This window comes from Budorcas taxicolor, chromosome 25 (genome assembly GCF_023091745.1).
Source record: "Budorcas taxicolor isolate Tak-1 chromosome 25, Takin1.1, whole genome shotgun sequence".
In the NCBI taxonomy this organism is placed as follows: Eukaryota; Metazoa; Chordata; class Mammalia; order Artiodactyla; family Bovidae; genus Budorcas; species Budorcas taxicolor.
Genome location: NC_068934.1, coordinates 43,983,600 through 43,996,415, shown reverse-complemented (window position 1 = coordinate 43,996,415; position 12,816 = coordinate 43,983,600). Strand labels below are relative to the sequence as shown.

Genomic DNA, 12,816 nt, shown 5'->3' with positions numbered 1-12,816 from the left:
CAGCTGACCTATAGTGCGTACGACACACAAGGCAACCCACCCATCTGATTCTCCTCCCAACCCTAGGAAGTAGGTGACACTATATTCAACCCAGGTGGGGACCCCGAGGCACAGACAGGTTAAGCAACTAGCTTTTCATTAGTCGGTGAGTGGCAGAGCCAGGGTTCGGCTCTGGGGACTGGATATTCCTGCTCCTCATAGGGATGGAAGCCTGGGACATGGTGTCTATCTTGCACAGAAGGCACGGCAGGTCTTTCTCAATTTCTATGGTGATGGACAGTTTAAACACTTTAATACTGATTTTCTTATTTGGCAGCGTCAGGTCTTTATTTGCCACATGGGGTCGTCATCAAGGCGCAAGGGCTCAGTAGTTACAGCACCTGGGCTTAGTTGCCTCACAGCATGTTCCCCAAACAGGGATCGAACCCGCGTCCTCTGCACTGGAAGGCAGATTCTTAACCACTGGACCACCAGGGGTGTCCCGACAAGTTTATATTTTAAGGTTTCCACCCAAAATCCATTCCTCTTCTCCCATCCTAACAGAGTGCAGATTTGCAGCGGTCTCCACCCTCCGGGCTCCTGGAGCAGTGAATCTGTGTCTCTTCCTCACCTGTCCCTTAGGAAAACTCACCTTCCCTCATAAAGACGTTATGCCAAATTCCATCTGGCACTGGAATTCTGAGCAGAGAAACAAGAACAAAACGGTGAGCAGGATGTGGTGGCTCAGTGTGCCGGGTTCAAATCCCAGGCCCTCTACTTCCTAGCTGGGTGGTTTGAGCAAGTCACATGACCTCCTGGACACTTTGTTCCTACATAAATGGGGACATGTATGGTTGGGCTTATAATTCAATGTGATCGTAAGTGAGAAGTACTTCAAACAGAGCCCTGCAGAGTAAGCCCCCACTGGAAGGACTACAAGCAAGGTGCCCTGTCCAAATATCCATTTATCTTGCCACCTGGATGGGGGCCCTGGGGTCCCCCCAGTTCCCATCCTTTCCCACCCTGGCCCTTGCCTCAAAGAGTGCCTGTTAGCCTTCAGGGAAGGTCCCTTCCTAGCCCTGTTCTCGGTTAGCTAACCGGCCTGACGTCCACGTCCTCCTACACCGCAGTCATCACCCCTCCGTTTCCCCAGAGCCCTTGCTCTTCAGGCCTCTGTCCTGTGAGTCCCTCTGCTTGAACCAGTGCTGCCTCACACAGCCGTGCAGGCTGCCCACCGCGCACAGATGCCTGGCTGCAGTGGGAAGCTGGGAGCTGAGATTCAGCCCATGTTCCGTGTGGCAAGCTGAGAGCCCTGATGTCGGGGTGCCTTCCTCTTCCTCATTCATACCTCTGAAGGTAGCAGTTGCTCCAGTAAATTGTCCTTCCCCTTCCTCTGGCCAGAAAACTTCTACTCATCCTTTACTCTCAGCTTTCGTGTCACCTCCTCTGGGAAGCCCATCTGAACTTTTCCAAAGGGAATTCCAATGCCCTGTCCCGTGCTTCTATAATTCTCTGCTACTCCCCTGACACAGCGACAGTTGATCCTCTGACTGAAATGATGTCTTTTTCGTCCCCCACTGGGCTGCGGGCTCTAGGCAGTCTGCAGGGCTGCAGAATCAACAAATGACTCAGCCAGGAATGGGAGTGGGGAACAATTTATTCTCACAGCTGAGCAAATGGTGAGGCCCACAGCCTCGATAGCAGCAGAGGCAGCCCCCTCCCAGCCACAGCCCTCTCTTCCTGGTCCCGCAGCTGCAGGCGGGCCGGGTCAGGAGCCAGGGGTACAGCCAGGGTGACAGGCCTCCCGCCTCGGGAGCCGGCTGGCCACAGGGCAGCAGTGGGCAGCAGTAGCAGCAGCAGGGTATGGAGGGGGGCGGGGGCTGTTAGTTGGGCTGGCGGACTCCCACCCTTCCAGGGATGGTGCTTGGTGGCGGGGTGGGGGGTGCCTAGACTGTGAGCTGAGTGGGGGGGGCATCAGGAGCGGCTCAGTCGGCCATGAAGATGCGGCTGGAGATGTCATCCAGGAGCCAGTCGATGCCAGGCAGCAGGTTCTCCCCGGTGACGGCGCTGCAGCCCTGGATGCACCAGTGGTGGCTACGGATAGAGTCCAGCTCCAGGGCCTGGGAGGGCGGAAGGTGACGGTGGGCCCCAGGGACCAAAGGCCCTGCCCACCCTCAGCCCCTTCCCTCCCCTGGCCCCGGGGAAATCCAAGCCCCCATCAAAGGTCTGCTTTGGGAAGCCTCCCCTGGTGAAGATCTGCTGGCCTCCCAGGGCACCTGGGCTCTCTGTCACCACCATGCCAGCACTACCCCTTATAATAAGATCGCAACAAGGGCCCCCGACGTTGTGCTATGGGCCCTACAAATGTCCTCTTATCCATTCACCCCCAAGGCTCCGTAAGCCAGGGATTGTGTTGGCCATTTCACTGAGGAGAAAACCTCAGAGAGGTTAAGCAGCCTGCCTAAAGTCACACAGCTAATCAGTGGCAGAACCTAGATTCTAACCCCACTCTTTCTCATTCTGGTATTCAAGCTTCAGAGTTAAGATGTAACCTGCGGTCACATAGGCCTGTGCTTAAATCCTGGCTTGTCTGCTTCCTGGCTGTGTGACCTTGGGTGAGTTACCTAACCTCTCTAAGCCTCCTTCACCATCTGTAGAATGATAATGGTTCCTGCCTCAGGAGGTTGCGGCGAGAACTGAGTAAGGTAGTCCATGCAGAGAGCCTGGCACAGAGAAGGCACCCACTGCTTGCCAGTTAGTTTTCCCCGGGGACAATCTACCTGCCGGTCTGCCATGCCCCAGGCTGCGGAGCACAACTCTGTCTTCCATCACTGAATCTCCAGGACCCTGAACAGGTCCTGCCACACAGCAGGGGCTAATAAATGCTTTCTAAATAAATCAACAAAGAATCACATGCCCCTTTTCCTCTGTGAGCTTGTGCCAAGGCCTGGACTCACCTCGCGGATGGCGTTAGAGGACAGTGCTCCGGGCAGGTCTTGCTTGTTGGCAAAGATGAGAAGGGTCGCTCCGGCCAGGCGCTGGAGAAGAGAAACAGAGTTACCCTGAGGCGGGGTGGAGGCTCAGAGGGCAGCCCAGCCCCTGCGCTAATCACCCAGAGCAGCTGGGGTCAGAGAGCAGTTTGGAAGATTAGAGCAAGGTCCCATGGTGGTTGCAAAGACACAACTAGGGTAGGCAGTGTGAACACGGCCTTCCTGTGACTGTCACACCCAAGTGGGCACCTCTCTCCTCCGTGCATCAGATTCCTCTTCTATAAATGGGAGGGGGTTGTGGACAAGGGGAGGGGGAGATGGACAAAGGGGAGGGGGTTATGGACAAGGGCGGGTGATGGAAAAGGGGAGGGGGTGAGGGACAAGGGGAGGCATTAGAGACAAGGGGAGGGGGTGATGGACAAGATGATCCTCCAGCCTCTGCTCCTAGACTGCTCTGACCTGATGACCTGACATCAAAAAGAACGCGACTATCCCAGGGCCTGTGGGGCTGTGGGCAATGAGCTTCCCCTCCTCCAAGTTCATACAGTCCCCTAACTGTCCCACTACCCTGAGAGGCCTTCCTCTCTGCCTGTGATTCCAGTTATTTCCCTCTGTGTGTTTGTGACCGGGAGTCCTTCCATGTGGATGGTGGCTCTAGCCCTTGAAAAGGGCCTTGAGGTGCCAGGCCAGGGCTGAACACTCAATAGCCAGGATCTCACTGGACCTGCTCGACTGCTGGTTAGGCCTGTTGTCCCTAAATAATTATTAACAACTCCCTCTTTAACTCTCAAAAGGGTCCTGATTTTCAGCTAAATGTATGGAGTAACCTGGATTAAATCCTGGAACAAAGAAAGGACATTAATGGAGAAACTGGTGCAATCCAAACAAAACCTGTAGTTTGGTTAACAGCAACTTGTTAATTTCTTATTAAACAGTTTTAACAAATGTTTGGCAGTTCTGTAAGATGTTCACATTAAGGGAAACCAGGTGAAAGATACATGGGTAACTTTTCACTATCTTTGCAACTTTTCTATAAATCTAAAATTTTATTTAAAGAGCATTTTGGCCCAAACAGTACATTTTAAGATCACCGTAATTATTAATATAATGCCCATCTGAGAAATGCAGTGGCGATTCAGAGAAACTAAGTGCCTTGCCTAAGGTCACAAAGCAAACAGTCCAACTCCACTGCCTGCCAAAGCTTCACACACCAGCCTCAAGTCATCCTCCCCAAAGCCTGGCTCAAGGTGCAGAAACTGAAGCTCAGGGTGGTGAAGCAGTGATGCTGCAGGGACATGGACCCACATCTCAGTCCACACGGACCCGTGTTCTGCTCATGGCACTGTGAGCCTCCCCGGGGCGGGTGTACAGGTTGTCTCTGCCTCCCCAAGGGTGCTGGACATGTGGTGAGGGCTGGGTGAAGGAACAGACCCCAAATGAGCGTCCCCCTGGGATCATGGACCCTGTGGGGAATCGGCTGAGGGTAGTGTTCACACATCCACACAGGTGCACGAAGCACTGGGACCTGGACACTGGGGGAGCCCCCTGCCCACCTCCTCCACCAACAGGTTCTGGAGCTCCCGCTGGCAGTCCTGCATGCGTTGGCGGTCGGCGCTGTCCACCACCCAGATGAGGCCGTCGGTGCTCTCAAAGTAGTTTCGCCAGTAGGACCGCAGGGACTTCTGGCCGCCCACATCCCAAATGTTCAGCTTGAATCTGGACAGGGCAGTGGGGGCTGCAGGGTCAGTCTGGCCCCCGCCCGCCCTCCCTGCCCTGCGCTGGGCAGGCCCACCCTCGGGGATCCCGCTCACCCTCGGTGCTCCAAGGTCTTGATGTTGAAGCCTAGTGTGGGGGAGATGGTGTCGATGTCTTCGCCGTTGAACTTCTTGAGGATGGTCGTCTTGCCGGCATTGTCCAGGCCCCTGGGGGCACGCCGGGTTAAGGAGAAGCCCTCAGGCTCTGCAGGCTGGTGACATCATCCCAGGGCCCCTCTCTGACCACATATAAAAGTATGTTGAGTACCTGCCTGACCTACACGATAAATGTGAAAATACATCATCTTCTGACCAGATGCTCTTAATTCATCCCACAATATATACGGTTGGCCAGGCTACCCTGGTTGCTCAGTGGTAAAGATTCCACCTGCCAATGCTGGAAACTCAAGTTCGCTCCCGGGTCTGGAAGATTCCACACGTCAAGAAGCAACTAAGCCCGTGCACGACTACTGAGCCTGTGCTCCAGGAGCCGCAACTACTGAAACTCGCGGGCCCTAGAGCCCCTGCTTCACAAAAGAAGCCACCACCAAGACAAGCCTGCGCACCACAGCTAGAGAGGAGCCCCGACTCACCGCAACTAGAGGAAAGCCTGTGCGGCAACGAAGACCCAGCACAGCCAAATAATACAAAAACATAAAATAAAAATGTACTGTTGGCCAAAAAGTCCCTTCGGTTTCGCCACAGATGTTACAGAAAAACCTGATGGACTAATTGCCAACCCCATGCTTAAGGCCTACACTGCTCCAGAATACCTCTGGCTCTGGGGGTGCCCTGGAATCACAGTCCCTGCCCTGTGCAGCCTCCGCTCCAGTGTGAGACAGCTGGACTGAGGCCCAGACTGCAAGGAGCTGGCTTTTTGAAGGACTAGGGGAAGAACAGCATTCCAGGGAGCAAGTATCTGGAGGCAGCCACCGTGGCCCTTTTGTTTCTGGAATATTCCAAAGCCTTTGGTGCTGAGTGTGCAAACAAATGGGTAAGTTCACCAGCCGGAGAAAACCACCCTCCTTTTTCCTTCTGACACCCATGGGGGCTTACAGCTGGGACTCGGGGGGGTGGTGAGAGGACCTCTCCCGAGACCCACCCTTAGTCCCTGATCACTGGTGGCTGATTGCTCTCCTCATCGCCCCCCAGCCCAGCTCCATCACCCTGCTTCCTTCTCCACTGGATCATTCTCATCAGCTGATGAGCGGATGTCTCCCCCCGCAAGAAGAAGCGGACAACACCCTCTCTTGACCCCTCTCCCCCCGACTTTTTCCTTTATCTTGTTCCCTTTACAGCAAATCTCAGGACTGTTGTCCATACTCACCCTCTGCAGTTTCTGTCTTCCTGCTCCTCTGTGAACCCATGAGACCTCTGCTCCCACTGCTTCCCCGAAACTGCTCTGGCCAAGGTCAGTCCTTAGGGACGCCTTGCTCTCCACTGACCGGGTATCCTCAGCCCTCTTCCTCCTGCTCCTGGCCAGCCCCCTCCTCCACTCCGGGACACGGCCTTGCCTGGCTCTCCTGACTTTTCTGGTCACCCTTCCTCATCGCCCTGACCTTTTGATCTGAGCTTGGCTGCTAGGTTCTCTTCCCTGTCCACACACACTCCTTCAGTGGTCTCACCCAGAATTATGGCTTCAAATACCATCTTTCTGCTGATGACTCTGAAATTCGTACGTCCCACCTGGCTGCTCCCCTGGACATTGGTCTCTAGATCCAGCCGCCCGGGTAACACTTCTAGGATGTCTCAGCGGCATCTTACAGGCCGAATCTGAGCTCTCATCTTCCCCCTGAATGTGTTCCCCACCTCCTTCTATAATACCTGTCAGCAAGTGGCTCCTCATTCATCCTATCGCTTAGGAGCCACGCTTGACACCATTCTTCTAAAGCTCACGGCCAATCCAGCAGCAACTGCTGCTAGTCTATCAAGATTTAAATCAATGTCCGTCACTGCTTCCATCCTGATCCAAGCTGCCATCCTACCTTACTTGTGTTACTGCAGTAGCCTAACTGGTCTCAGCTCTCACTTCCTCTCTGCACTTCTCATTAAAGGAAACATCCCCTACTGTATAGTATGGGGAACTCTACTCAATATTCTGTAATAACCTATATGGGAAAAGAATCTGAAAAAGAATCAGTTCAGTCGCTCAGTCGTGTCCGACTCTTTGTGATTCCATGGACTGCAGCACACCAGGCTTCCCTGTCCATCACCAACTCCTGGAGCTTACTCAAACTCATGTCCATCCAGTCAGTGATGCCATCCAACCATCTTAAAAAATGGATGGAAAAAGAATGTGTGTGTATATATATATAACCAAAACACTCTGCTATATACCTGAAACTAACACAATATTGTAAATTAACAATGTGCATGTGTGTGCTTAATCACGTCTGATTCTTTGCAACTCAATGAACTGTAGCCCGCCAGGTTCCTCTGTCCACAGGATTTCCCAGGCAAGGATACTGGAAGGGGTTGCCACTTCCTACTCCAGGGGATCGTCCCACCCAGGGACTGAACACCTGTCCCTTTCGGTCTCCTGCATTGGCGGGCAGATTCTTTACCACTTGCACTACCTGGGAAGCCCCAAAATCAACTGCAAAATAAAAGTTAAATTAAAAATTTTAAATTTAATGCAAAAAAAAATTTATTGAAAAAAAATAACAAAAATATGGGATGTCCCTGGTGGTCTAGTGGTTAAGACTTCACTTTCCAATTATTCAGGGCCTGTGGGTTCAATCCCTGGTCGGGGAGCTATGATCCCACAGGACTCAGAGCCAAAAAACAAATGACATAAAACAAAAGCAATATTGTAACACATTCAATAAAGACTTTAAAAATGGTCCTCATAAAAAAAAAATCCACAAAAATAAATAAACACAGGAAAAGTTCAGAACTAAAGGCCCCACCTGAAATACCTCTTTCATCTGACCTCGCCTTCGGTGTTCTCACTCCCTCAGGTCACACACTTCCCTCCTTGACAGTCCTTTGAACACACCAGTCGGCTTCCTCCTCGGAGACCTTGACACTTGCTGTTTCCTTTGCTTAAACATTTTTTCCCCAGATCTCTACATAATTCACGCCTCACCTGTCTAGATTCAACTGTCACTTTCTCAGGATGGTCTTTGGACTTTGACCGCCGCATTTATGCAGGATTATTCTCTGTAAGTGCTATATATTTTACGTATTAACTTTGTTAACATTTTCTTCCCTCAGTATCACACAAAATGTCCGAAAGTAGGATTTTTGTTTGTTTGTTTTGCTGTTTTCCCTAGCCGCCCAGGACAGAACTTAGCACATAACAGGCGCTCAATAAATGTTTATTGGATGAGTGAATTCTCTGTGCCTGTCTTAGAAACAAACATGATGTAAATGTTACTAAGTTATTTGTGCACATAAATGTCTCCTCTCTGCTGGGGGTGAGGCACGCCCAGCTCTTGGATCTCAGCTTGCCGCCCACCCCGCCACAGCCTGGCACGGAGGTGGGGAACGGATGTGCACGCCTGCGAGCGAGACTCAGAAAATCCGCAAGGCTCTCGGGCCTACAAGCCGTCAACCGCGGGGACTCCGACTGGCCGTGAGACTGCAAAGAGATGCACAGTCGGACCCACACGAACCTAGCGACCCGCAGACGGCGCCCCTCCTCCGCCCTCTACAGGGAGAGTAGGGCGGGGCCCGCACGCCCCCGAGAGGCCGACCCTGAGGGCGGGGCCGAGGCCTGGCACCCTCCAACTAGGGGAGGAGGCGTGCAGGGCGGGGGAGGACCGCGGCCCCACGCTCGGGCCGACGGATGGTAGTGTTCCAGTCTCCAGCCCCGCCTCCCCCTATATTGGGACACCTGGTCCGCCGCGCCGTGACGCCCACATCTTGGAAACGAAGCCCCCCCCACCGCGTCGAGCCGGTGGTACGGCCTCCTCCCGGCTCCCCCCCGCCAAAAGCGATGGTAGGGCCCACGAGCGTGACGCACAATGGGCAGTTGGTACAGGCCGGCCGGCCGCACAGGCAGCGCCCGGTAGGGGGCGCCTGACACTGCCCGCCCGGCGGGCCCCCCCCGCCCCACCCCGCTACCCTCGCGGCTCCGGCTCCGGCGTCAGGAAGGATACAGCATGAGCAGTCGCAGCTCCCGCTCTTTCTGCTTCATCTTCTTCAGTATGGTCAGAAGCCCCATGTCCCAGTAGCCCCCTCCCGGCCGCCGTTTCTTCGTATCCCGGGACCCCTTTCCCTGCTCCTATTGGCTGTCACGCCCACGGACAGCACAGCCTATTGGCTGGCTCCTCGATTGGGCCCGCCCTCGTTCCCACGTGACCGCGAAGGCGCCGGGAGGTGCTGGGATGCACAATCCTTCTAGCCTGCCGGGTGGGGGACGCTTCTGCGCGGCCACTCGCGTTAACTCTTCGCATCCCCAGTTCTTGGGAGACCAGACCGCGCTTCCAGGACCTCAGGCCCGACTGGAACGGAAACCTGAAGTTCCGGTGCTGTTTCTTAGCTGCAGAGGGAGTAGTTCTGGAGTCAGAACCGAGAGCCCCAAGGCCGTTTACGTCACCCTGGGGCTACCGTAGGGCTTTGTTCCGCGGAAACAGGATCTAGATCCTGCTGTCTTGGGCCTTGGAAGGCGTCATCCTAAATCTGCCAGTGTTAGGGCTTCCCCTCATTCCCTGGCGTCCGAAATCAATCGTAGGGGGTAGGCTGGGGATTCTTCTTCCAGGGTGGAAATGCCCCTGAGGAAATGTGTAGGGCTGTCAGTGGTTGTTCCAATTACAAGGCAGAGCGCCTGTCGTCTAGAGGTCACTAGACAGACTTGCACAAAGAATTGTTCTGCCCAAGATGCCCATTGTTTCTCTGTGAGAAGCACCATTTTTCATTTTGCCAATAAGAAAATTGATGCTCACATGTGCTTAGCATAACTGACATGTAGTTGCTCAATAAATATTTGTAGTTTAATGAATGACTTTGTCCAAGAGTTTGGTTCTTTACGTTCTCAAGTCCAGAATAAGTGAGGAAGCCGAGGCCAGGGACTCTGCAGATTGTAAACTCAGAAGGATGAGCTTGGGATTTCACTGGCAGCCCAGTGGTTAAGACTCCCTGCTTCCACTGCAGGGTGCAGGGGTTCTATTCCTGGTCGGGCAGCTAAGATCCAGCATGCCACTCAGTGCCCCACTCCAAGAAAAAGAAAGGTGAGCCTTGCACTTCCCTAGCGATCCAGTGGTTAAGACTTCTTTCTTCCATTGCAGGGGGGTGTGGGTTCAGTCCCTAATGGGGGAACTAAGATCCCTCCTGCTGTGCCAGGAGGCCAAAAAATTAAAATAAAAAATGAAGGGTGAGCCTTAGTGTCTTTGTTTTGAGCCCTTCCCAAGAGAACGATGGGGTGAATGTGAGTAGGCAGTAGAAGCAGCTGTGTCTAATGATTGGGAAACACCAGTGCAGCACTAGCTGAAAAGAATGATTTCTGTGACATTTTATAAAGCATCCACGTTTCCTGCTTTATCTTCCCTGCAAGCCTAAGAGATTTATTTCCTTTTTGTAGATGTGATAGTGGAGTCCCCAGAGTTTAAGGAACTTGGGCAGCAATTTAAACTAGGTCTGGTGGGCAGTACAGAGCATTGTTTTTCTGGGTTCCTCCATGGTGTTTGTCTACAGAGGGAGAGGTCTGGGGTGAGCTGGAACTTCCCAACTTGCAGAAGAAGGTTGTAGAGAGATGAGGGCTGAACAGAAAGGGGTGCCTGGTGGGGCCCCTCGGTCAGCACCGCTTGCGCTCCACAAGCGCCCCCAAGGGGAAAAAGTGACAGTAATTTTTCTTCAAAGGCTTTGAAATACAGCTAAGATCACAGTGTGTTTCCATCATGCCTCCCTGAGTCTACACTACAGAAATTCTAGCACCAGCACATGAACATTTATGACAAGGAAGTTCACTTTGGCATGGTTTGGAACAGCAAGAAATAGGAAAAAAATCGAAGAGTCTTCAGTGGACATCAGTTACCTAAGTTGGGGTAATCATGTGTGGTGGTTTCTATTAAGCCTTTGAGAAAGGTGTAGTATTGGGTTGAGCAACAAGTTTGTTCAGGTTTTTTCATAAGATGTTACAAAAACCCGAATGGCCATTTTGGCCAACCCAATACCTGCATGGAAAGATGTGCAGGCCATATTAAGTGAAAAAAATGAATTTCAGGCCCATTTTAATTTTTAAAATGACAATAACCCCTAAACAATGTTATTTAAACTGTGGGATACTAAGTAGCCCATTAAGTAGATTGTAGAGTTACTTTAGCATCACAAATAAGTTGGACCATATGAAATTGCTCATATTTGACCGTTTGGACCACACAGATACCAGTTTCATATAGCTCGGCCAGGTAGCATGAGCAAAAATTAAATAGAAGGAACAAAACAGAAAACATTTCTGGTATTTCCCTGGTGGTCCAGTGGCTAAGTCTCCTTGCTCCCAATACAGGGGACCCGGGTTTAATCCCTGGTCAGAGATCCCTCATGCTGCAACAAAAAATTGAAGATCCCATGTGCTGCAACCAAGACCTGGCACAGCCAAATAAATAAATAAAAAAAGAAAACATTGCTGCCTGTGCCCTTGAAGAGAAGGTACGTGGTATTTGTTAGCACGTTTGTTTCTGATATTTATATCAGATTCTGATTTATATCAGAATATATGTACTCACAAGGTCATAGTCACAGAAGTTTGAAAATTGCTGCAACTCCGCTGTTAACGCTGGAGCAGGTTTGAAGGAAACTTAAAATTATTGCTGTAAGCACTTCTGGGTGGTCTTACTTCACTACTGCTGTTGTTGCTGTGAGTAAGGCAGTAAGTCACGCCTGACTCTGTGAGCCCGTGGACTACGGCACGCCCCTGACACAGGGATCAAACACAGGGATCAAACCGACATCTCTGCCGTCTCCTGCATTGGCAGATAGGTTCTCCAGCACTAGCGCCACCTGGAAAGCCCTGTTAGGAGCCTGGTGAAAGTATTTTCATTTGCCTCATGGAAAGGAGGAAAGGTTGCTCTTGAGGAAATAAAATCTTTGGGGAATACCTTTGAAAGAAAACTGGGAAAGAAGATCTCTAGAGCTGTAGTTATATATAACTGTGAATATATATATATCTTTTGAATATATACATATTCACAGGAAAGACTCATGAGCTTAAAATACCCAAATCCTGACAGCTCTGAAACCGGCTTTGGAAGGGAGAGTTTCTTGGAACTAAGTAAGTGAATTTTAACTTGTGGATAGAGTTCTAGATGCCTTCTAAAAGGGAATATTCATCCAATATCTGAGGAGGAAAATTTGGCCTTACGGTTTTAATTTTAAGACATGTAGAATTTTTTTCTACACCCCATGGCATTCGAGATCTTAGTTCCCCAACCAGGAATCAAACCTGTGCCCCCTACACTGGGAGCACGGAGTCTTAACCAGCAGACTGCCAGGGAAGTCCCAGAGGTGTAACCTTTTGGATCCAGACAGTTCACTTCCTGCATCACCTTTATAATCATAGAGGAAACTTTGTTATTATGGAACAATAACAACAATAATAAAATTTTTAAAAAGCAACAAGGGAAAAGACTCTACTTAAGTAAAACTGTTGATCATTAAGCATTAGCACCGAGTAGTATTATTGTTGTTTAAGACAGACACTAAGACACCTGGACACTAAGTCGTGTCTGACTCTGCGACCCCATGGACCGTAGCCTGCCAGGCTCCTATGTCCATAGGATTTCTCAGGCAAGAATACTGGGGTGGGTTGCCATTTTCTTCTCCAGGGGATCTTTCTGACCCAAGGATCAAAGCCAAATCTCCTGCACTGGCAGGCGGATTCTTTTTTTTAATTTAATTTTATTTATTCCGGCGCTGGGTTTTTGCTGCTTTTCCCAGGCTTCTCGCTGCGGTGGCTTCTCTTGTTCCAGAGCACAGGCTGTGGGCACTTGGGCCTCAGTAGTGGCGGCACACGGACTCAGTAGATATGGTGCACAGGTTTAGTTGCTCTGAGGCATGTGGGATCTTCCCAGATCAGGGGTCGCACCTGTGTCCCCTGCACTGGCAGGCGGATTCTAATCCACTGCACCACTCTGGAAGTCCTGCAGTCGGAT

At 51.5% G+C, this 12,816-nt stretch overlaps 1 protein-coding gene across 1 annotated transcript; it reads right to left on the bottom strand.

Moving 5' to 3' along the window:
- Nucleotides 1–1,625: 1,625 nt before the first annotated feature.
- Nucleotides 1,626–8,965, bottom strand: ARL2 (ADP ribosylation factor like GTPase 2). The gene is made up of 5 exons (XM_052662176.1): nt 8,827–8,965; nt 4,781–4,891; nt 4,523–4,685; nt 2,937–3,017; nt 1,626–2,099 (listed from the first exon to the last, which is right to left on the bottom strand). The coding sequence occupies exons 1-5, from the start codon at nt 8,889–8,891 to the stop codon at nt 1,965–1,967; spliced, it is 555 nt and encodes a 184-aa protein (XP_052518136.1). The 5' UTR covers nt 8,892–8,965; the 3' UTR covers nt 1,626–1,964.
- Nucleotides 8,966–12,816: the final 3,851 nt, after the last annotated feature.